The sequence below is a fragment of the Manis pentadactyla genome, chromosome 7 (assembly GCF_030020395.1).
Source record: "Manis pentadactyla isolate mManPen7 chromosome 7, mManPen7.hap1, whole genome shotgun sequence".
NCBI lineage: Eukaryota > Metazoa > Chordata > Mammalia > Pholidota > Manidae > Manis > Manis pentadactyla.
In genome coordinates this window covers 59,858,935-59,879,744 of record NC_080025.1, presented here as the reverse complement: position 1 = coordinate 59,879,744, position 20,810 = coordinate 59,858,935, and the positions used below count along the sequence as shown (strand labels likewise).

The 20,810-nt window shown below is 37.6% G+C and overlaps 1 protein-coding gene across 2 annotated transcripts in view; it reads right to left on the bottom strand.

Annotated features, from left to right (window-relative positions):
- The window catches only part of RELN (reelin), a 482,819-nt gene that overhangs the window by 197,105 nt on the left and 264,904 nt on the right, over positions 1-20,810 (bottom strand). For both annotated transcript variants that reach the window (XM_057504425.1, XM_036892412.2), the window contains exons 9-10: positions 10,846-10,942; positions 8,106-8,346 (exon numbers count right to left, since the gene is read on the bottom strand). In XM_057504425.1, the coding sequence (XP_057360408.1) occupies positions 8,106-8,346; positions 10,846-10,942 (338 nt within the window). The remainder of the gene's footprint in view (positions 1-8,105; positions 8,347-10,845; positions 10,943-20,810) is intronic.

Below are 20,810 nucleotides of genomic sequence, written 5' to 3'. Positions count from 1 at the left end.
TGGGTCAATTCCAGAGTTGACAGAAGCCAGTGATTTATGCCTCTGCAAGCTGAGAGTAGCCAGGCTAGCTGAGCAGATATAAACATTTATTTAGTGAGTGAGCAAAGCATTCCGTCTCTCTCTCTCTGTTACACACAGACAAACACACAGATATCAAGGAGTCGTGGATGGTTCATGCTTTCAAAATACAAATTTTGGTTGCCACCAAAGATGAGAATGAACAGACAAAATGAAGCAGCTGCTCGAACAAAATTCACCTCCTCCATGGCATTACAGTCTGTTTGGGAACTCTGCTTTGTGGGGGACTATTGAAGGTTGAAGAACACAGAAAAAAGCAAAAAGAAGAACACCTGCTCACAGCTCTCTCCTAATCATTTGGCCCTGGTTTCCTCCTCAGAGTACTTCACTGATCTTTGCAGCTCTTGTCTTTGATGGTGACTATGGAAAGCAGCAAGCTAGCTCCAGGCTGACCCTACAAAAACTTATAATTGGTGTTTTTCTTTGAACTTGAAATTAAGGATCTCCTAGATTGTCAGATGCAGGTTCAAGGAGTCGGAAAGAGATGACTTTGGTGGACTTGCCCAGATGTTTTACGAGTGACTAAGGAAAATTCAGCACTAAACACCAGAGTCTTTACACCCAGTGCTCATCTACTATAGATAAAGATCATCTACAAAAGATATAAAATTTGGATGACAGGGCCTTTCTCACAGTGCTGGCTCCTGTTACTATTATTATTTATCATCACTTTGGTTACTACTATTGTTTATTTATAATGCATAATGTACATTATCTATAATAAATAATTATATATTTATCTAGTATCCATGCCCCTGCAAGTATTATTCCTGAATATGAGAATACTACCTAAGATTAAATGTGATTTTTGATGCTATAAGTGAAAGGGACCAAAAAAACTGGTTCATTTCCCTTAAATCTTGATGGCAAAACCGAGACGATTGTCACAGAGTTGAAGCATCAGAAACCGTCCTGAGATGAATTACTCCCCTGGCTTCAGGCAGGAAGAACATACCTCCTACTCTTCAGTGCAGCACAAACACCCACAGCCACCTGATAGACAGACAAACTGCCAGGGGACAGCAGCCATGGCAGCAATTGCTATTCAAGCAACTGCCCACAGACTGGCAGAATATACTCCATATCTTTTGAATAGGAACAACTGACACAAATAATTATTGATTATTCTAGAAATCATAAGTAAAGGTCAAAAAAGGATGTAATATTCTATAAAAGAAGGCAAAGTCACCTTAACCAATAATTAAGACAGGTGATTCAATACAGAGTGGGCTGCAGGTCGCTCGCCCTGCCCGGTGCGCAATCAGCTTACTCTGAGAGATTGCTAATGAGGGCAGTGCTCTGGGGAGCTTTTTGACTTGCAGCACTATATTAGTGGCATTTAGAGCTCCACCTACTTGGTCATGAATGAAAGGCTGCTTGAAGATTTGTGAGGAATAAAAAGTCATGATGGTAATTAGAAGCATAAGAATGTGGTGTGGCTTTTCTTCCACTTGGGCAAGTTCTCTGGAAAAACACTGGAAGATGAGTCAGGCAAGGAGAACTTGTAAGGAAAATGGAGGAGAAATACAGATGGCTGTATAGGAAGAATATATTAATTCTGTAACCTCTTGCAGTCCTCTTCAGCAGCTTACCAACCCCAAATCAAGAAGCACAAGAAGTATAGGGCCAGGTTGTATATTTAAAGCCAACACTGTTTTACACCTATTTCATATTAATTACTAAAGAGCCAACAGATGGTAATGGCCTTCTATCAACTCAGGGCAGATTTAAACTGGTGACCTATAATTTCTATTCTCCAGATCACATAAATTTCTTAAGTTAATTACTCTATTTAATCTTATATCATTCTGCCCTACTTGAGATAAAGAAGGACAGACTCAGATGAAGTGGATTAAATATTCCCAAAGAACTGAAAAAATAAAATCTAAAGAAGGAGAATATGTGCTGTGGATGACAGTGATTCATTTTTATCTTTCCTATTTGACCTGACACCCTCAAACATTATTTTCAAGGTCATCAGCTGGATACTTAATATATTCACTGCTCTCTATTCCCTTGTTTTATGATCAGTAGCTGTTAAAAAATAATTTGCTGTTAATAATGAAAACTACTATTAATAGTTCCAATTACATGAATGGCATTGAAACTTTATTCCAATGGAAGCTATTTCTTATTCTGATTGCCAAAGGTTACATATATGGGCAACAGTTGAGTCCAACTTAATTTATGCACTTGATTTTTATCTTACTTTAATGACATATAAAGTTGACATAATTTGTGAAGTCTATATTTTTTCCATCCTATTTTTCCCTATGTTATAATTGGAGCTGTCAGCTCAAATTCTTTGCTCTCTAGCCCTTTATATATTCTTCTCTACATTCACTTCCTTGTGGAGCTTATTTGTTCTCAAAGTTTCAGTGAAGAAGACACATTATTAAGGTCTTTCTATGTGTCTGACACTGTTCTAAAGGTTTTACATGTATTTTCTTATTTAATTATAAGAGATGCATACTGTTATCATCATCCCAGTTATGGGTGAGGATATGAGGAACTAAGAGGTTGAATAAATTGCCCAAGACTACACGGCGAATACATGGTGAAGCCAAGATTTGAATGCACACAGTTAAGCCCATTTTCTTAACAGTTGTACTACATTCAGTTCCATTCACAATGCTTTCAGCTGTCTTCATGTCATCACTGAATATTAAAATTCATATTTTTTCCCTATAAAGTAGATCTTCTTACTTTTTTTCAGCTTTTTATTCATTCAATTAACACCTAATAACAACCTGTCATGTGCCAAACACTGGGGATTCAGAAATGGTTGAAATAGTCCCTGAGCTTCAGAAGCTAACATTCTAACCAGGGAAACATAAACATAAATAACTTTAAAGCAATATTATAAATGCTCTTATAGAAGTACTCATCCAGGGTAACAGGATGTTGAAATGGAGTTAGTTTTGCATCACTTTTGGTCAACGTTCCAAGAAAATAGATGGCAACTATTCAGTATAACAAAGTGAGCTGATGGACCAACATAAGAGCCAAGCAAAGATGTGGTAAAGGGGTTAATCACTCACACTGAAGGTATGCAAGCTTGAAGTTGATACAAGAAAGCTGGAGAGCAGAGATGATTTCTCTAGACAGGGCTGCTGGTGAGCTATAAGTCCTATCCTTGCCCATATCAGAAAAGAAGGTACCTGCTCCTCTCAGTGCACAGGATGTCAAGGCTACCACTTGGAGGGCATAGTGTTTGGGCTTGAACTAGCACCCGGAGATGCCTGGCATAACTACTCTCCTCCTAATGAATCCAAGGTGAGTGTTTACCATAGACTAGACTTGGGCCCATGCACGCAAGAGGGTCCTAATCTGTCTAAGATCCTGCCCCAAAGGGCTCCCCAGAGGGACAAGGAACCCTCAGAAAAAGAGGCTGTAGTCATTAACCAGAGTTCAGTGGCTAAGAGCATAAGCAGACACGAGATGCAGTGGAGAATGGTAGGTGAGAGATCCCCAGCTTTGGTGAGGAGTGGGGAAATTTCCAGAGTCTATTGGTAAATTCAAGAGAGAGCCAGCTTTGTTCTCTTGCCAGGCTGAGGGATCATCAATTCCACCTTATAATGGTATTTGCCTCTTGCCTCTTCTCCTTCCTCTAGAGCCAGCCATGGAGGCTTCAGAAGCTGAAACCTGTCAGGGCTGGTGAGGAGGTAGAAGGAGATGACCACTGCCTCCTTTCCCACTGCAGCAGACCCAGGCTGGAGGAGGGGAGAAGCTTTGGGTGAAGCTTGAAATTCGGATTACTGTAGTGAGCTGATCATATTTGTTACTGAACTAAGACTGTTTGGGAGACAAGGCAATAGGATGACTTTTGAGTCTATTGCAGTCCTGGGATCTGCCTTAGTTTTCATTCTGAGTGCAGAGATAAAGAAGCTGTCAGATTGAATCTGGATGGTCACTGGGGAAAAAGAATGGACCTGTTTTCTATGGCCAGTCCCTACCCCCAAGTCCTGCTTGTTCAACCTAATGACTATATCAGCAGAGAGAGGAGGGAGACATTACCTATGCAATACTTTACACAGACGATGACACTGGGACTGGGCCTTTAAGGATGCAGGGGAATTACTAGGCAGAGTAAAAAGAAAGGTGGAAAAGCATGTCTAAATGGGTGGGAGTGTAAAATTCTGTAATGTATTTGTGAGGCTGGAACCCAGTGGAGCAGGATATGAGGATGAAAAGTTAGGCTGGGCCTAGATTGGAGAGGGCCTTGAATTACATGCCAGGGAGTACCCTGTAGGTTGACACAGGAAGCCATCAAAGGTCTTGAGTATGGAGCAAGCATGATATATTTTCTACAAAGGAATGCTGCTGGAGTTTATGTCGGTGGCATACCTTCGTATGATCCTTGGCTCTTAACATCCTTGTTACAAGCAGTCTGCTACCATGAGAATATTGGTTTCTCTTTCTTTAGTGACCCACCATGTTTCTATTTCACCTCCTGTATAAGTTACTGTAAATGCCTCCTGCCTCTGTAAGGGAAGTATTTTAATACTTCCATCTCCTTAACTTCACTTTAGGTCAGCTGTCAATATCTGAGATGGACCAATAAAAATCAGTTGCTGCAGTGTGGAAAACAAAGAAGAGACCAGGGCTTGGGCTCAACTTACTAAATTCTACTGTATAAAAATCAGTCCACCAGAGGAAGGAATGTGTAGTACAAATGGAATAAAGCTGGAGCAAGATCAAGAAATATGAGAAAAATAAGAATTGTTTCATTTATAGTCAGAGTGTGATGGGGAAGAAAATGAACAGATAATTTAACAGACGGATGTTGGGAAGAAACACAGGACTCACAGAAGAGAAGCACATGAGTTATATTTGCACTATAAGAGCAAAGTCATATGGTGACTGAGATCAAGATCAAGTCAGATTCCTGCATTTTGAATCCTGGCTCTGCCACTGGTGAGAGGTATATTTTGGCCAAGTGACTTAACATCTTTGTGTCCACTTCCCATACCCACTAAATGGGCTAATACAGCACCTTCTTTATAGGTTTATGAGGATCAAATTACATGAAATAATATATATAATCCTATGCATGTGTCCATGCACGTGCATGGAGTGCTAAGTGCCTCAAATAATAATTGCTCAATAAAGAGTAGCTCTTTTTACCTAGACAGAGTTTCCTGCCTGTGCTTAGACATTTTTTCCTTGAATAAGCTCTGTTTTGTAATTAAGCATACCTCCTCAATTGCTACTAGACTCACTCTTTGATTTCATTAAGATGTACACAACTTGGAACCTTACTGAATATAGAAAAAATATGTAGGTTGAGCAAATAAACATAACCCTCAAAACTAAATATCCAAAATAAAGCAATGTTTAAAATGTGTCCTGTGACTAATAGAAACATTAAAATATGCTTTCTAATTGACTGCATTCAGTTTTCACCTCAGAGGCTACCAAGTAAAGGAGCAATATTTAATGAAGAAATTGTATACAGTTTAAATAAATAATTCTTATCTAGAACTCCAAAGCACTTGGCAAAAGCAGTTTTCTCATACTCAGATGTCTGCGCCAGAAAGCAAAAGGGCAGTCATGCAAATGAGTTAAAATAACAATCCTTAGATTTCATTATTGCAGTATTTTAGAAAGAAGTTTTAAAAAGAAACATCAGAGAAAAACTCCTACCTAATAGCCTAGACAAAGACCACGATAGAAACCATTACTAAAATGACTCTTCCTTAGTAAATGTAGGTCACCAGGCAAGTCTCAGACGTGTGAATGGTAAACTTATGAGTAGGATGAGAGACCACAAAGCAAAACTATAGTCCACACAAAGTTATAATTTAATCAAACATGACTACTAATGCAAAACCACACTTCATGTGCTGTTTTCATGGGTAGTACCGAAGTACATTGCATTAAGAAACCAAACAGCTAATTAGGTTAGTATAATGACTTATAAAACAAGGCATAAAAAGTGCATTCATATGTTAAGGAATACTGAGAACAAATAAATGTCATCATGGGAAAAGGACGCGATCCCAGGCCCTGAGGTCTCCACATTTTTCCTGGGTTTATGCCAATGCTGAATGATGACAGCAGAAGTCCTCTTTTAATCAAGTGGTAGTGGGTCATGACATAGGATGGCCTTAAAAAGGTTTTTTTCTATATCTGTGGACTCCCTTTACAGGACCCAAGGTTTTAGAGTCTTTGTCAGGACACCTTCCATAAGGTTTCCTGGGTGTTTTCTCATATTGAGCAAAGATGATGCCTGTTCCTAATGCCAGTTGACTGTAACTTCATCAGCATAAGGTAACACATCCAGGGGTTTGGTTTGGTAAGGAAGAAGATACTGTGTCCAGGCAGTTCCTGTGTTGAAAGTTCTCTACATAATATGGAATCATTATTCTAGAATTCGAATACATTATTAAAAGGAGGTGAGCATCTCAGATCTTTACATTCAACTTGCTTTTCCTCCTGTGAGCTCACCCTCAGGCCACATGAGATTTTTTTTTGTACCAGACAGTCACATTAAAAAAAATTCCCCAAGCTGTATTTGTACTTTATTTTCATATGATGGAAATTTAAGAGGCTCCAGTTGATGGTCCCATGGCATTTTTTATATTACCTTGGCACAATTTCTTATTCCACTCACTCTCTGGGCAGGCAAGCCTATGTTTTTAATTCCTATTCAAAATGTCATTAATTGCCAAACTTCCTCAGAGTTTTTGATCCATACATCTAACCTCCCACCAAATATTTCTTCTTGTCTGTCCCCGGATTATCAATCTTTACATATCCATAATGTATAGCATAGTGACTATAGTTAGTGATACTGCATTGCATATTTGAAAGATTTTAAGAGAATAGATCTTTAAAGTTCTCATCACAAGAAAAAAAGTTTGTAACTGTATATGATGACAGTTATTAATTATTTTGTTGAGCATTTTGCAACATATACAAATATCCAATCATTGTGCTGTACACCTGAAACTAAAATAATGTTGTATGTCAAGTATACCTCAATTTAAAAAAGAAAATCAATATGTTCAAAGTGAATTCATCAACTCCTGGGAACCTGCTCTTCCTCTTATATTTCATTTTAATGAAGGGCACCACCCTCAACCTAGTTGACCAGACCTTGTCCTTGACACCTACTGTTCCTTCATCATCTCTGTCAGTCCCAAGCTTCTCTATTCCCTCTTTTAAAAATCTCTGAAATCCACCCAGATTTTCCCATCATCTCCCCCCAAATTCTGGCCAGTAAGACCTCCCATTGGACTATTGCTATCAGCCTTCTATTTGGTGTCCCTGCATGCACTCTCTCCCTTCCATTTCATCTTCCAGACTCAAAGGGATTATTTCAAAAATCAAAATCTGATTGGCTGACTCTTATTTGGAGCATTTCTGTAACTCTTTATCACCTCAAGATAAAGTTCAAACTCTATAGTAGCATGCAAGACTTTCTAGGTTTTGTCACTGGCCATGTTCCAGACTTAGTTACCAAAGTCTCAACTCAAAATCTGTTAGACAAGTAAGCTGAACATGGCCCAAGACCTTGGCTTTGTTCTCTCACTGTCCAGCCCTTGTGTATGTGATATTTGATTCTAGAAACCCTCTTCCTCCCTCCTGGCCAACTCCAAATTACCCTTTGGTTTCTGCTTACATTCTCTTTTCTCCTGGATAGCCTTTCTAAGCCTTCAAGTCTGGATTCATTACTGTATGTGCTACTTACACAGTGCTCTACTTTCCCAGCAAATTGTAACAATCATGCTGTTTTGTCTTTGCATGTGGACATGTCTAACTATCCTCACTAAACAGCCACATGGAAGGAAGAACCGTATTTGCTTTTTTGGTTATAGTCTCTAGGTTCAGCCCAGTACTTATGCACTTATGGATGCAAAAATGAATGTTTTTGTATCAACAATTCCCCAGAAGGTAGCGTAAATAAGGGTATTACCTATTACTTTACTAGGGGGTTTGGTAGAAATAGTTTTCTTGTTACAGTTGGGTTATTGAGCTTCAAGTTTCAGAGGGGAGGAGAAGGAACAAAAGAGAGATCAAACCTTAACTGTAGCTCCTGGGAAGAAAAGCCAGTTGCCCGTGTCGACTGGATCGAGGCTGTCTTCTAAAACGACTTGTCTGTGGGCGGAGTTGATGACCAGGATGTTATCTAAGGCCCAGCAGGCTTCATATACTTCGTCTACATGGAGATTTTCCTGCTTCCACTGAAACTGGACATTCTCTGCTTTGGCATCTTCAGGAAGGTAGAGGATATGGATGATTGTGCTGACATTGGAAGGGGCTCTGGAACATTCGGTGAGAAGGGAATTGGTGTCACAGTAAAGTTCACCTGTTCTTTCTCATAGAGCAATTTTAAAAATTAAGATTATAGTTTCACTGTCTTAAAAATACTATATATGTTACAGATTAAATACTCACAATCCTGTAGCCCTTAAATCTTTTAATGTTGATTAAAATCTTTTAATCCTGTAGCCCTTAAATGTTCGTGTTGGGTGATGACAGTTTAAATACTAATGGCTTCAAGAGATTTACTTTTAACACAAGGCAGGTACTAAGTATATTCAAGTCAGTCAGTAAAGGAGTAATTGAAGAGATAATAGCACACATTTCCATGATGCCTGTAAAAAATCAAAGTGTATCCAGCACAGATTTTTTGCATGCAGTAGGCAATCTAAAAGTTTATTTTAATTGATATTAAGAAGGAAAAAAGAGAAAAACTATAAAATTATCTTAATTTTGGTTCTTACTTTGAAACTTTGCATCAATTAGTGACCTTGTATGTTCTATGTTTCAAAATCAATCTCTACATAATAGTTATTTTATTTCTAATAATCAGATATATTTGTTTTGTCTATATGAATTGTGAGATTTGCAATGAATTAAATGATCTATATTTCTTTATAAGTTCATGCAAATCAATCTTTAAAACTTGATATATTTAACATGATACTTATATTTATATTACATCTGACAGAATCTAGGCCTTTCTGCTATATAATAAGGTATTTTTATTAAACACTTTACCAAAGTAGAAACCTGCTATAGTAAAAATTATTGCTTTAGCCAAGATTAAAAGTGGTAGTAAAATGCAAACTAGTAGTACTCTGGGCTTACTATAACTCAGTTTATAAAGGACTACAGAAAAGACACATTTTTCACTACCAATCAAACACATATATATCTGCAGAATTGTCAGTGTCAGTTATAGATGGTGTACCTTACCTTTAGGGGTAATCAATCCCCTTTCTTTAAAAATACTATTTCATGATGTTTATAGCTTCAAAAAGAATTAAAACTGATGAAAATAGTATTTTGTAGTTTTAGGAAGTGATTGAAAATATGTTTATTCTGATCACTAATGGTAAGAAAAATTTCCATTGAGTATAGTAGTTTGATTACAAGACCAAAATCGAAAGTATTATTTAGTGAAACTAAATGGAATTAGATGAATATGCTCTTTATAGGTAGTAATTAAATATGTACATTCACTATTTGTCATATTAAAGGCAGTAGCTGTTCTCCAGCAAGAAATATCTACTACAATTAACCTAGACTGTGATATATAACTTAGAGAAAAAAATGGAGGTATGGGAAAAATTTCCCATATTTATGCTGCCTTGCCTAAAGTCATTTGTATAAATAAGTATTTAATATGAGTGCATTTTCATAATCACTACTAGAAATTAGAAAGGACAGCAAAATGCTGTTATAAAATTCACACAGCAAGTCAGAGATTGCTTTGTATCTGGTACTTATAAATTGTAAGTTATCCTGCTACAGAAGGAGACAATCTATTAAAATTCTACGAATTAGAATCTTTTTTCTTGGTCTTTGGTTAGATTAGAGCTTACACTTGTGACAATTAAAAAAATATACTACTAGAAACTTTGGACAAATTGGTTTAGTATTAAAGACTAACAATCTAATATTTGCTCTCCCTCCCTAAGTAAATCACGGTTCTTTCAATATGGAAGCACAGTAAGAAAAATAGCATGTAAAAAAGAAAACTGTACAAAGGTGATGCAAAATGTTTTACTTAAGTTATACTAATTTAACAACTAAACCAATCAGAACAACTACCTTATAATGGTCAAGGTATTTTTTTCCTTTAAATATCTTAGCATGTCTGAAATTAGCATCCATTTTGAATTTTATGATTTAAACTATGCAGCAGTATAAACATATTTTGAGTTTTGTTAATTTATCCAAATTGTTTTAACTTGAATACACTGCATCCTACCACATTTTCTTATTGAGGGATTTTTTTTTCTCAAAGAAAATGCAGTAAATGATTACAAGTCGAATCACAAGAGTAGAATTTGAGAACTGGCTCTAGGGAAGTTACATTGGAAATGACAGAACTAGAGAGTAGATGCAAAAGGCCCAGTGGTTACGAACTCATAATCATTACAGACCAGAAGGTATTTAGGTGGTAATCTGATCTGGTAACCAGGCCAATGCCAGACCATCTAGAGAGATGGCTGATATTTATATTCCATCATAAAGATTATTATTGTAAATGTGCTTTTACCAAAACTAAATAGTTTGTTAAAGCTACTTCTGACAGTGGGAAGTTTTGGATGGAAAATGACAGTTCTAAGAATACTTTTTCAAGTTGGGCAGTAGTAACATGTGCATCCATGTAATTCAACATAATTAACAACTAGAGTACTTTTAACTATGAAGAATAAACCCAGTGGTAGAATGCAGGAAAATAGGGAAGTAGAAATCTACCTACATCACAATTTATGAAAATACTTTAAATTATAAAAAAAGACAAACCTAATTTTCTCAAGCTGAATCCAGTCTGCAGTATTATTCTTGGCATATGACACGATGATGCTGGGGTCTGAATAACTAAAGCGACATGAACCTGAACCTGTAAATAGCAATAACATAAGTTTCAAAGTTAAAAAATAGAGTAATATGTCTTATCCTTTCTGATAAATATTTTAGATAATTTTCTAACCACTCAGATATTTGTGCGATTGTTTCCCCATTCCTTTTTGCTGAAATTTCTTGTTACCTGTTCTGATAAATATTATTAGATAAATAATTTTAGGAGTCAGATAAAAGGCAAGAACAGTGAATTGAAGATTTCTTTAGAGATAAGCGAGTTTCTAAATTAAATTATAAAATAAGCATTTAATTCTACGCCAAGAAATATCTAAATATTATAGAAAGATTAAAAATGCCATTATCACTCTTAAAAGGTAGCATCAATTAATAGTGATTATATTACATGGCATATAAACCATTAAAATGAATGAGGGATTTAAACACCATTCTTCTGTGTGTCTTACTTAAATGATGAGACAGCATATGAGAAACTAAAATATGGTAAAGAAAATTTAAGTACTAAATGATTGATTGAGATATGATTGATATTATTCTATAGCCAACGCCAAAGATTTAAAAGAGAGATGTTACATTCGGCTGTGAATATTTGGTGATTATTTCTCACTACTATTTTCATGGAAATATGAACACCAAAGAAAGTTTTAAAACTCTGGTAAGAACTTGTTTCTACATGTTCAATGAATTCATATAATAAAACATAGTATGACTGTAATTTCAAAGATCTCAGAATACCCAAAACAGCCATGAAACATATGCCAGACATTTATTGTAACTGAATAGCAGGATTTTAAAAAAATACTCTATTAAAAACAAACGAACCAAAAGAAAAGGAAACAGTACAAATTATGTTTAACTTTCATCCATCTGCTAGAGGAGCTTCGGTTTCAGCAAACAGCATCTGTTGACGGTTTTTACACATTTGTAGTACTTGAGAGTTCCAAGCTTAATCAGACTCATTTATTTTATTTCAGTGATGTTCAATACAACACCAGTTAGTTTGCAATCACCAGAGCTGGCAATGTGCTAAAAGACCAAACAGCAGTGTTCCTAGATTTATTCTAACAGCCAAAATGTAGGTGTAAAAGCATGAAAGGGCATTCAAGGGAAGTTCCTCAGCAACCCTGGACTGAAACAAAAACCCACCTTGCACCATTCTGATCAGTGCTAAATTCTACCTTTCATAAGCAGCTGCTTAGAATAAATACCAAACTGTGGGGCTGGAAATGGAAACATCCAGGATTATGTGGGACAGACCTCAACACAAACAAAAATGAGGTCTGGCAGACAATCTGTTTATTTCAAAAGAAAGTTCAAATTAGCCTAAAGAATTTAAACAACATTTATGGGCTTCCTTTACATCGCATACACCACAAGTACTTAAATGCAAATGTGTAAGGTGAATCCCTGAAGAAGTAAAGGAATAGAGCAATGATACTCAAAAATGTTCCTGACAGAATGCAATTCCTTGCAGATTGTTTACAAACTGAGAAGAGAGAAGGAAAGCTGATAACCATCAAAATAAAAAAGTGTCTAAATATGACTTGATGACAAGCATGATTTCTCCTGTCTATTATATTATGCTAGCAGCTCAGTGTTGTGAGGTTAAGTCTATTATGCACCCATAACACAGAAAGGCACCTGGTAGGTGACTCACTTTTCCTCAGCCACTTAAAGTTATTAAGTTATTTCATATCTGAAATATTAATATCTTTTGAATCTATCTTCTTCTCAGCATTGTCAACGGACCCTCATTAGCTCTTGCCAGGACTCTGCAATCATGACTAGCTGGTCTGTCTCCATCTCACATTTCCTTATCAAGCCACACTCTTGCCAGTGCTTTTCCTACAAGTTTACTTAATCATGTCACCTCCCTACTTACAATCCTTCAACAATCCTCAGTCCCTTCAGAATAAAACTGTACTCCCACCCCCAGGGGAACAAAGGTGCACAGTCTCTAGAGGCCAAATGTACATACCCTGGAAAACAGAACTAGCCCAGAGTTATCTTAAGGGGTTCCCGTGTGAAAAGATAGTCAACAAGGCAAAGGGCCTCCAACATAGGCATGGATAACTGGCAGACCAGGAGTGGGGTACGACATAGGAGTGGCTATTCAAGGAGAGGCTGCCATGCCAAAGAAGCTGAAGTGGGGAGGTCCCCACCTGGAAGCAGCATCCCCAAGAGAACCAGTCAGCATTGGATAACTGCCTCACTCTGAGCCTCTACCCCCAAACCACGATTACAAATGGTGCCTGTCCAGTGAATTACTGATTCTCCACTCCCTTCCTGAGTGTAGCGGTTCTTCATCTACTGGGTGAAATTTTTCTTTACATAAACCCTTCTGAATTGCAGCCCCACTGTCTAATAGACTTGGTCAGTAGAATAAGATTTGTCCTTGCCCAGACTGACAACGTTTACTGGACTCTGTCTGGAATGAGGGGAGGAAGTAGTTGATCGGGGTCCATGTGCACAGTTGCCTAATGCTATCCTAAGTCCCTGCTCCAGGGGGCCCGTGATGCACAGCTGTCACATGCCTCAAAGCACCTCTTACACGGTGAGAACACACAAACCAGGAGCCACCTGCAACAGGCACCTCTTTCTTTCCCCTCTTAAATCAAAGATCTTTAAGTGCCAAAGCTGAAATTTAAAACCAGAAAGACAAACCCAAATGTCAACTGCAAAACATCCTCCTTTTAACAGATCTGTTTTCTCTCCTTCAGATCACTGCCAATGTAATCATTCACTCATAGCAATTTTTCAAGGATTTAAAGAATTGCCAAAGGAGGGAAGATAATTTAGAGTCATGGTCATACGAGTATGATCCGAGAGCCATTGATGGATTTAAACTGGTCTAAAAATCCACTTTCTTTGGTTCTTACAGGCAAATGAGGAATACATTTTCATTTTTACCAACAGGAAGGGTACAAGTAACCTAGAAAATGATTAAACATTCCTAAAGGTTAGTATTCACAAACAAAATTAGTAAAATTCTAGAGTTTATTGAGGACCCCAATCCAACAGCCAGAAAAAAAATCTGGCTGTCATGTATACAGCTATACACACAAAGCTTACTGAAACACCCACAGTTTAGGGGGTAAGCATATTTTGTGTTAAAGGTATACCTCCTCAGTATTGTCAATTCTTGATTTTACAAATGATCAAGATAAGCTGACAGTTATTTATAGGAACTGTCATTTACTTTATTACTGGTTATTTAGTCAATCCATAGTATATAAAGATGGTAAAGATTTTTATCAACAATATTTCTGGACTAATATTGCCTTACAGTTTGTCCTATGGCTTAAGGCATATATGTACTGCAATATAAATAACATACCATCTCTATCTATATCTCTGCTAAAGTAGGTGTCTACCTAATGCGCTGAAACTATTTTGTAACAAATCATTTCATTGATGTTGTGAATTTACATTACTGAATTTGTGCGTATGAATTTGTACTATTTTAATAACTTGTATTATCAAGTTAAGTTTACAGCACTGGGTTATTTTCAGAATTTTAACTCAAAATCCTATGTTTAAGTTCATTCGTATTAGATTAACAATGCAATACATAATAGTAAAGAAAAATACAAACACAGTAATGTACTCATCTTTTCACCCACAAATCTGAATGTATCATGTTCTCTGTCCATGTGTTTTCTGCCTTTCTCCTGTGATAGCAGATGAATTGTTTCTGTTCTAATCAATGGTGAACCTCATGTGGTTTAGAGTTCATCTCCACTGCTTTCGCTTTCCCCCTTATGTATCATCAGTTTAGCCCCGTGAGTTTCCCGGATCCTTCCTATCATGACACAAGCATCAGTGAAACATACAAATCATCTCCCATATTTAAAAAAACCTTTCTTGATGTCACACCCCTACCGTCTGCTCCAACCCATCTGTTTTTGTTCCCCTTTATGGCAGACCTTCTCAAAGGGGTTGTCCAGTGATTGCTCTGCTTCTTCACATCCTAGTCTCTGTACCTCTATGCCGGCTTCTACTCTCCTGTACTCCTCTGAAACCGCTCTTGGCTATGTCACTGGGGAGTCCATGTCACCAAACCAACAGGTCAGCTCCCAGAACTCAGGTTACTTGACTTAAATTTGTCCTATGGCTTAAGATATGCATGTATTGCAATAAGAATAATAAGCCATCTCTATCTACTCCTCTGCTAAAGCAGATATCTACCCAATGCCTTGAAACTATCCTGTGACAGACAGTTTCAAGCAGGATTTGTCATAGTCTATCCCTCCCTCTGTCTTGGATACTTTTTTCTCTTGGCTTCCACCACCTTCTAGATTTTCTCCAGCTTCACCAGATACTGTTGCTCAGTCTCCTTTGTTGCCCTTTTCCTTCTCACCTCAAATTGTTTTGGTGCCTTTCTTTTATTTCCATTGCCTTCTTTGGTGATCTTACCCACTCTCAAGGCTTTAAGTAACATCATCACAGAGAACACCCAGGAATACATCTCCTGTGAGATTCACACTTGTAGGTCCAACTGCTACTTACCATCTCTAGTGGACCTCTCAAACTTACTAAGACAAAAATAGAAGTATTGGTTTTCCATCCTGTAAATATCCACTATGATTTTCATTTTAAATGACACCACCCTAGATGCTCAAATAGACAAACCGAGGCATCAGCTTTGATTCCTCCCCTTGCCTCACCTTGCACTTTGAACCCATCTGTTTGTACTGGGAGTTCTGCCTCCAAAATACTGTTCAGCTTCTATCCCTCTCCAGTGCTACCACCTCAGGCAAGTCGTAACCATGCCTTGGTGGTTTTCTTGCCCTCCTCTTTATCCTCCTAAAACCTGTTCTCCACACAACAATTAGAAGGGTCTTTTGAAAGCAGGGAAGTCTTTTAAAATGTTTTAACAATCATGCCATTCCCTGCTTCAGACCCTCTCAAGGCATAAGGAACAAAAGGATGAGCTCCTCGCCCTGACACACAGAACCCTCCAGGGTCTGCCACCCCACGCGGTGTCGGCCTTCCCTTGTGCCACTCTTCCTCTGGTCTGTGCTCCAGTCACTCTGGGCTTGCTTTATTCTCACAGCCAAAACGTAGGCACAAAGGCATGAAAGGGTACTCAAGGGAAAGTTATTCGGCATTTCCGTGGTTCTTGCTTCTGGGCTTCTGGGCTGCTTCTCTCTGCCTGAAGCCACACTGTGTCAATTTTCTCCCACCCTATTCTCTCCTCATTCTTTTCCTATTTTTCCCCACAGACCTTCCCTTGGCTGGGTTTCTCCTCTTCCTCAGGTATCTGTGCAAATATCACCAAACAGGAGATAAGACTTAAGGACTTTGGACTTGCCTAAATGGGTCAAAGTGAAAAATACCTCTGACAGCCATACTTTTTAGAATATCTGGACTGCACGTATCCTGACCACAGATGAACACTGGTACTGTTGTATAGTCAACAGGGCAATAATTCCCCAAATTAATTAGAAGATGCCCTAAGATGACTTAGATGGTTATATAATCCAGTCTGCTTTCTGAATAAAACTATCAGAGACAAATTACATGAGTAATTATGGTACATTTTTATCAGCCAGTTAAAGTAATGTGAGGAATAATGATAGGCAGATGAATTATTTGCTTATTAGTACAGTCTTATTATAATGGCCCAGCATAATTGAAAATAAGCAATTTGCAAAGTCATACAAAGTAGTTATAAACCACACAGAATATCATCCCTAAGGCACAAGTTCTGACCTCTCCATCAGGAATCATTTTCTACTGCATTAAAAAAAGTTTCCCAAATGTGATATCTTCTTCATGATAAGACATTCTCTTGTCTCTTTAACTTGATTTATTTCTGTTTGAATATTTCAATACATTAACAGACTGTTCTGAGGGAAAAAAAAAACACTTTTATGTTAAGGAAGAAACCTAATAAAATGGTAAACTTACAGAAACGTTATTCTAAACCATAATGTTATGGATCAATGAGAAAATCTTTGATGATAGGTACATCTGATAATGTGTTATATAGCCTGAACAGATTTTATTTAATTTTCCTCCCATGTGGTAAGTCTACATGATAATAAATTCAATGCTTGTTAGTATACTGATAATTCCATATAATTTTTTAACTTCACTTTTTAGAATGAAATTTCCTCTGATATAAGATAACTTCCAGAGAGGAGGCATATAGGGATTAGAAGAGTGGAGAGTGGAGGCAGACTCTCAGGGTTGCAATCTGGGCCTTGACAGTTCTTGACTGTATGACCTTGGGCAAGTCACTAACCTTTCTGTAGCCATTTTCCAGATTTGTAAAACATGAATAATAATAGCAATCTCTTCATAAAACTGCCTAGAAAGTAGCTCTGATCCATACTGTTTAATAGATTTTAGCTATGATTCAATATTTTTTTGTTTCATAGCATAAATTCATTTATCCTGGAAAAAGCAAATTTCTACCTATAATTGTTCATGGGCTAAATGGAATTACTGCTTATCAAAGAACTTACAGTATATATTTTCCCTATAGTTTCTTTTACTTTAGGCTATTTCCCAACTCTATAGAAAATGCTCTAAGTTCAATAAGGCAATGAAAACTAAGACCCCAAAGAGTTAATCTACCTGTTTGTTAGCATTGCTGATAACTGTGTTAATGGGGATGAGAAGAGTCTACCTGGTAAGCAAAAGGAGGTGCTTTGGGTGTAGGATATTATAGCAAGACAAATGGGTATAAGGAGATATATTTCATAAGGTTTATACAATTGCTAGAGTGGAGTTGAAAATTTCATTTTACAATTCCTAGCATCCAAAGAAAATGGAGAATCTGATCATTTAAAAATGTAATAGCACCTATAAGGAAAAAAAAAATTTCAGTAACTCAAGAGAACAATTATGGTTGCTATGAACAGGTAGGTGCTACTATGTGCATGCTCAGCTTACGAGTAAAGAAACTGAGGCAAAGAGAAATTATGAAATTTCCTCAGGGGTCAAATGGGATTCAGAATTGGGCAGACCAGAACCCACACTTTGGACTACTTCACTATAGCGGTTCTTCTTTTTTAAGTAGTGCTACATCTTCACACAGTCAGAACAGGTTGGGTCAGGCATCGGTGCAGCTGCTTCTAGTCAGGCTCAAGACTGGGGGCCTTAGTGGCCCTATTTCTGGTAAAAAGAGAAAAACCTAAAGGACTGAGCCACATGCAGCCTAAATACCTTGTTAGTCATCATCTCAGCTGTCTCTGCTTTCACCACAGAAGGTCACAGTAAAACTGCCTCAAGAAGAAACATTATGTTTACTTGGGCACCACTTTCTCTACAGGTGTCTTGCCCATTCCTCTCCAGGCCCTGCGTCCACAGGCAGCCACCCAAACTGTGGGCCCTCCTTCTGCATATTTGCTAAATCTACATCTTTCCTTTACCTTCTTAGTCCATCTCTTGTCCAGGTCAGTGGGATAACCTCCCAACAGGGATTGCAGAGCAAATACTTCTAAAGTATTTGTCATTTGCTTAAAAAATCTATAGAAAGGCAGTTTAAGAGATTTTAAAAACTATTTGGATTTATGAAAAAGGAATATCCTAACATTTCCCAACTCAGACAATTTTAATTATGTGAGCAGTGTTAACCTAATATAATATTGCAATCAGGATTAAATTTAAGATACAAGTGTAACCCACATTTGTAGTCTAAGTAACAAAGTCCATACCAGCTTGTAAATCTGTTTATAAATAACCTTTTAGCATAAATAAACAATATTTACAAAGGCAAAACAGCATCTAGTATTTATTTGAAAATAAGGGAGTAAAAACAATGGCAAACTTATTTGTATGTGGCTGTTTCCTTTTACTGTTGGAGAAACTCATCACTATGATTCTAGAGAATATTTTATTGTCATTTTGGTCTGATTTATGAATGATTTCACTTGATTTAAATTATGACTGAAATTGGTATCAACTTTTACCCCTGGTTATATTGAAATAGTACTATACCTAGTGTAATTTAGAAAAAAAAGGATGAATAACTTTCCACTTTTGCTATAAGGAGTCAGGCCAAGATGATCAATCAATCAATCAATCAATGTGTCTACCCATTATTAAAAGTATTTCTTAGATCAGAGGTAAATATGAAATTAAAAGCCTAGTTCCTTTCCTGTGATTCAGTCCCACATCCCCTGACTTGGGCTGTGATTCAGGAAAAACTAGGAAACGTGTACCCTTTGAACAGCCTTTCCCAGTTAAGAGGTGAAACCTCATTAGGTGCTGGCATTTACATAGGCTCTTGTGGTAGCACAAGGGCAGTCTGCATGGCTGTTCTTCTGCCAAGTTAACTCTCACACACAATTCCAGCCTCTGCTCAATTAGGCCCTCAGAGGCCTTCCTCTAGCTACCTTCGATAAAATGCTACCCTCACGTTATTTATCGTATATATCAGCGTCACTCCTGATTTATTTTCTCCATTGCATTTATTAACTCCCTGACATATCCATTTGTTTGAAGGTTGCCTCCTCCCATCAGAATGTCAGCTCCACCAGGGAAAAGAATTTGAAGCTGTTTCACACAGAAGAGGATCTCAGTAAATGTAGAATGAATGAATGAAGTGAATCTAGGAAAGACCGAACCAGTTAAACGTTAGGAAGAGAGTCTTTTGGAAATACAATATCGTTATCATCATCATCATCATTATTATCTCTTTTGTACACTTCTGTTCAGCAGGATAAGGAAATGACGGTGACTCATAGCCTCTATCCACAAGCATAGAGACTAATGCTTTTCCAGGAAGAGCCAGAGGGGCAGCACATTTGAGCTCTCATGCTGAGAATTGTTTGGGTAACAACATTACATGGTTCAGCTGATGCTGCATTTCTGTTCCTCTATTTAATATCTTTCCCTGGTGACAGCACAAGCTCCAGGTATAAAAAACCTACAACTGGTTGAATAAAGATATGGCAGTTACTGTGTTATTTCCTGTGGGGTCTGCCTTAACTAAAACAGACAACATCATTACCTTATTTTCAGACAAAATGTATTTCCAGTTAATTCATTGTTCATTCTTGTCACCCAGTTCTAGGATTTGGGATCACAGTGGGAAGACATTTAAGAGCTAATGAAGATGAACCCTCTCACTTTCAAAGAGTTGCCAGGGGTCCAGACAGACTCCACCACTTACACAAGTTTACATGGCAAGGTCAATTGGCAGAGAAAGGATTATATGGCCTGACTCCCAATTCAGTGCTTTTCTCCCTTTCACATTTAGACCAATAGAAAAAGTTGTTTGATAATCAAAATGAGTCATAAAGACAAGGAAACATGCTGTACAATATTTTGAATGTAAAAGAAAAAACACATGGCTTAAAAAAATCTATGTCGAAAAAAGTATGAGTTTGCATTCATGGCTATTATTTATTGGGAATCAGAACACTAGCTGCAGCAGTACGTAGAAATCTTTATCATCCCTGCATATAACTACTGAGATAGGTGAAAGCAATATAATGTTACATAAAGGGACGGTGAGAGGACACGATTGGTATTTGGAGGGGAAAGTCAAGGCAACCTGCAGGGGTGTATGAAAGAAGTTTGGAGATGACAGTAAGTTTATATGTATGGATGCAACATAAATATGCTCAATTCTAGCATGTCAGTTTAGACAGTGCAGACAAGAGATTCACCATGAGGCTGATGGAGGTCAGGCCTCAGGGTCCCTTCCTTTTATGATCACCTCCCAAGGCGCTGGGGGGGAGCTCTAGGCATGTGTCCACATGACCTTGTATTACAACATTTGCAACTGGTTAAGATCACTGTCTCCACTCTGACAGTCCCTCACTTCCCTCATGTCAGGTGGCATTGGAGCGGCCATGGCTGTTTGTGATTCAGCTAAGGGAGGCTGAGTGGGAAATATTGGGTAAGTGTGATATGATTATATAGCTATACAG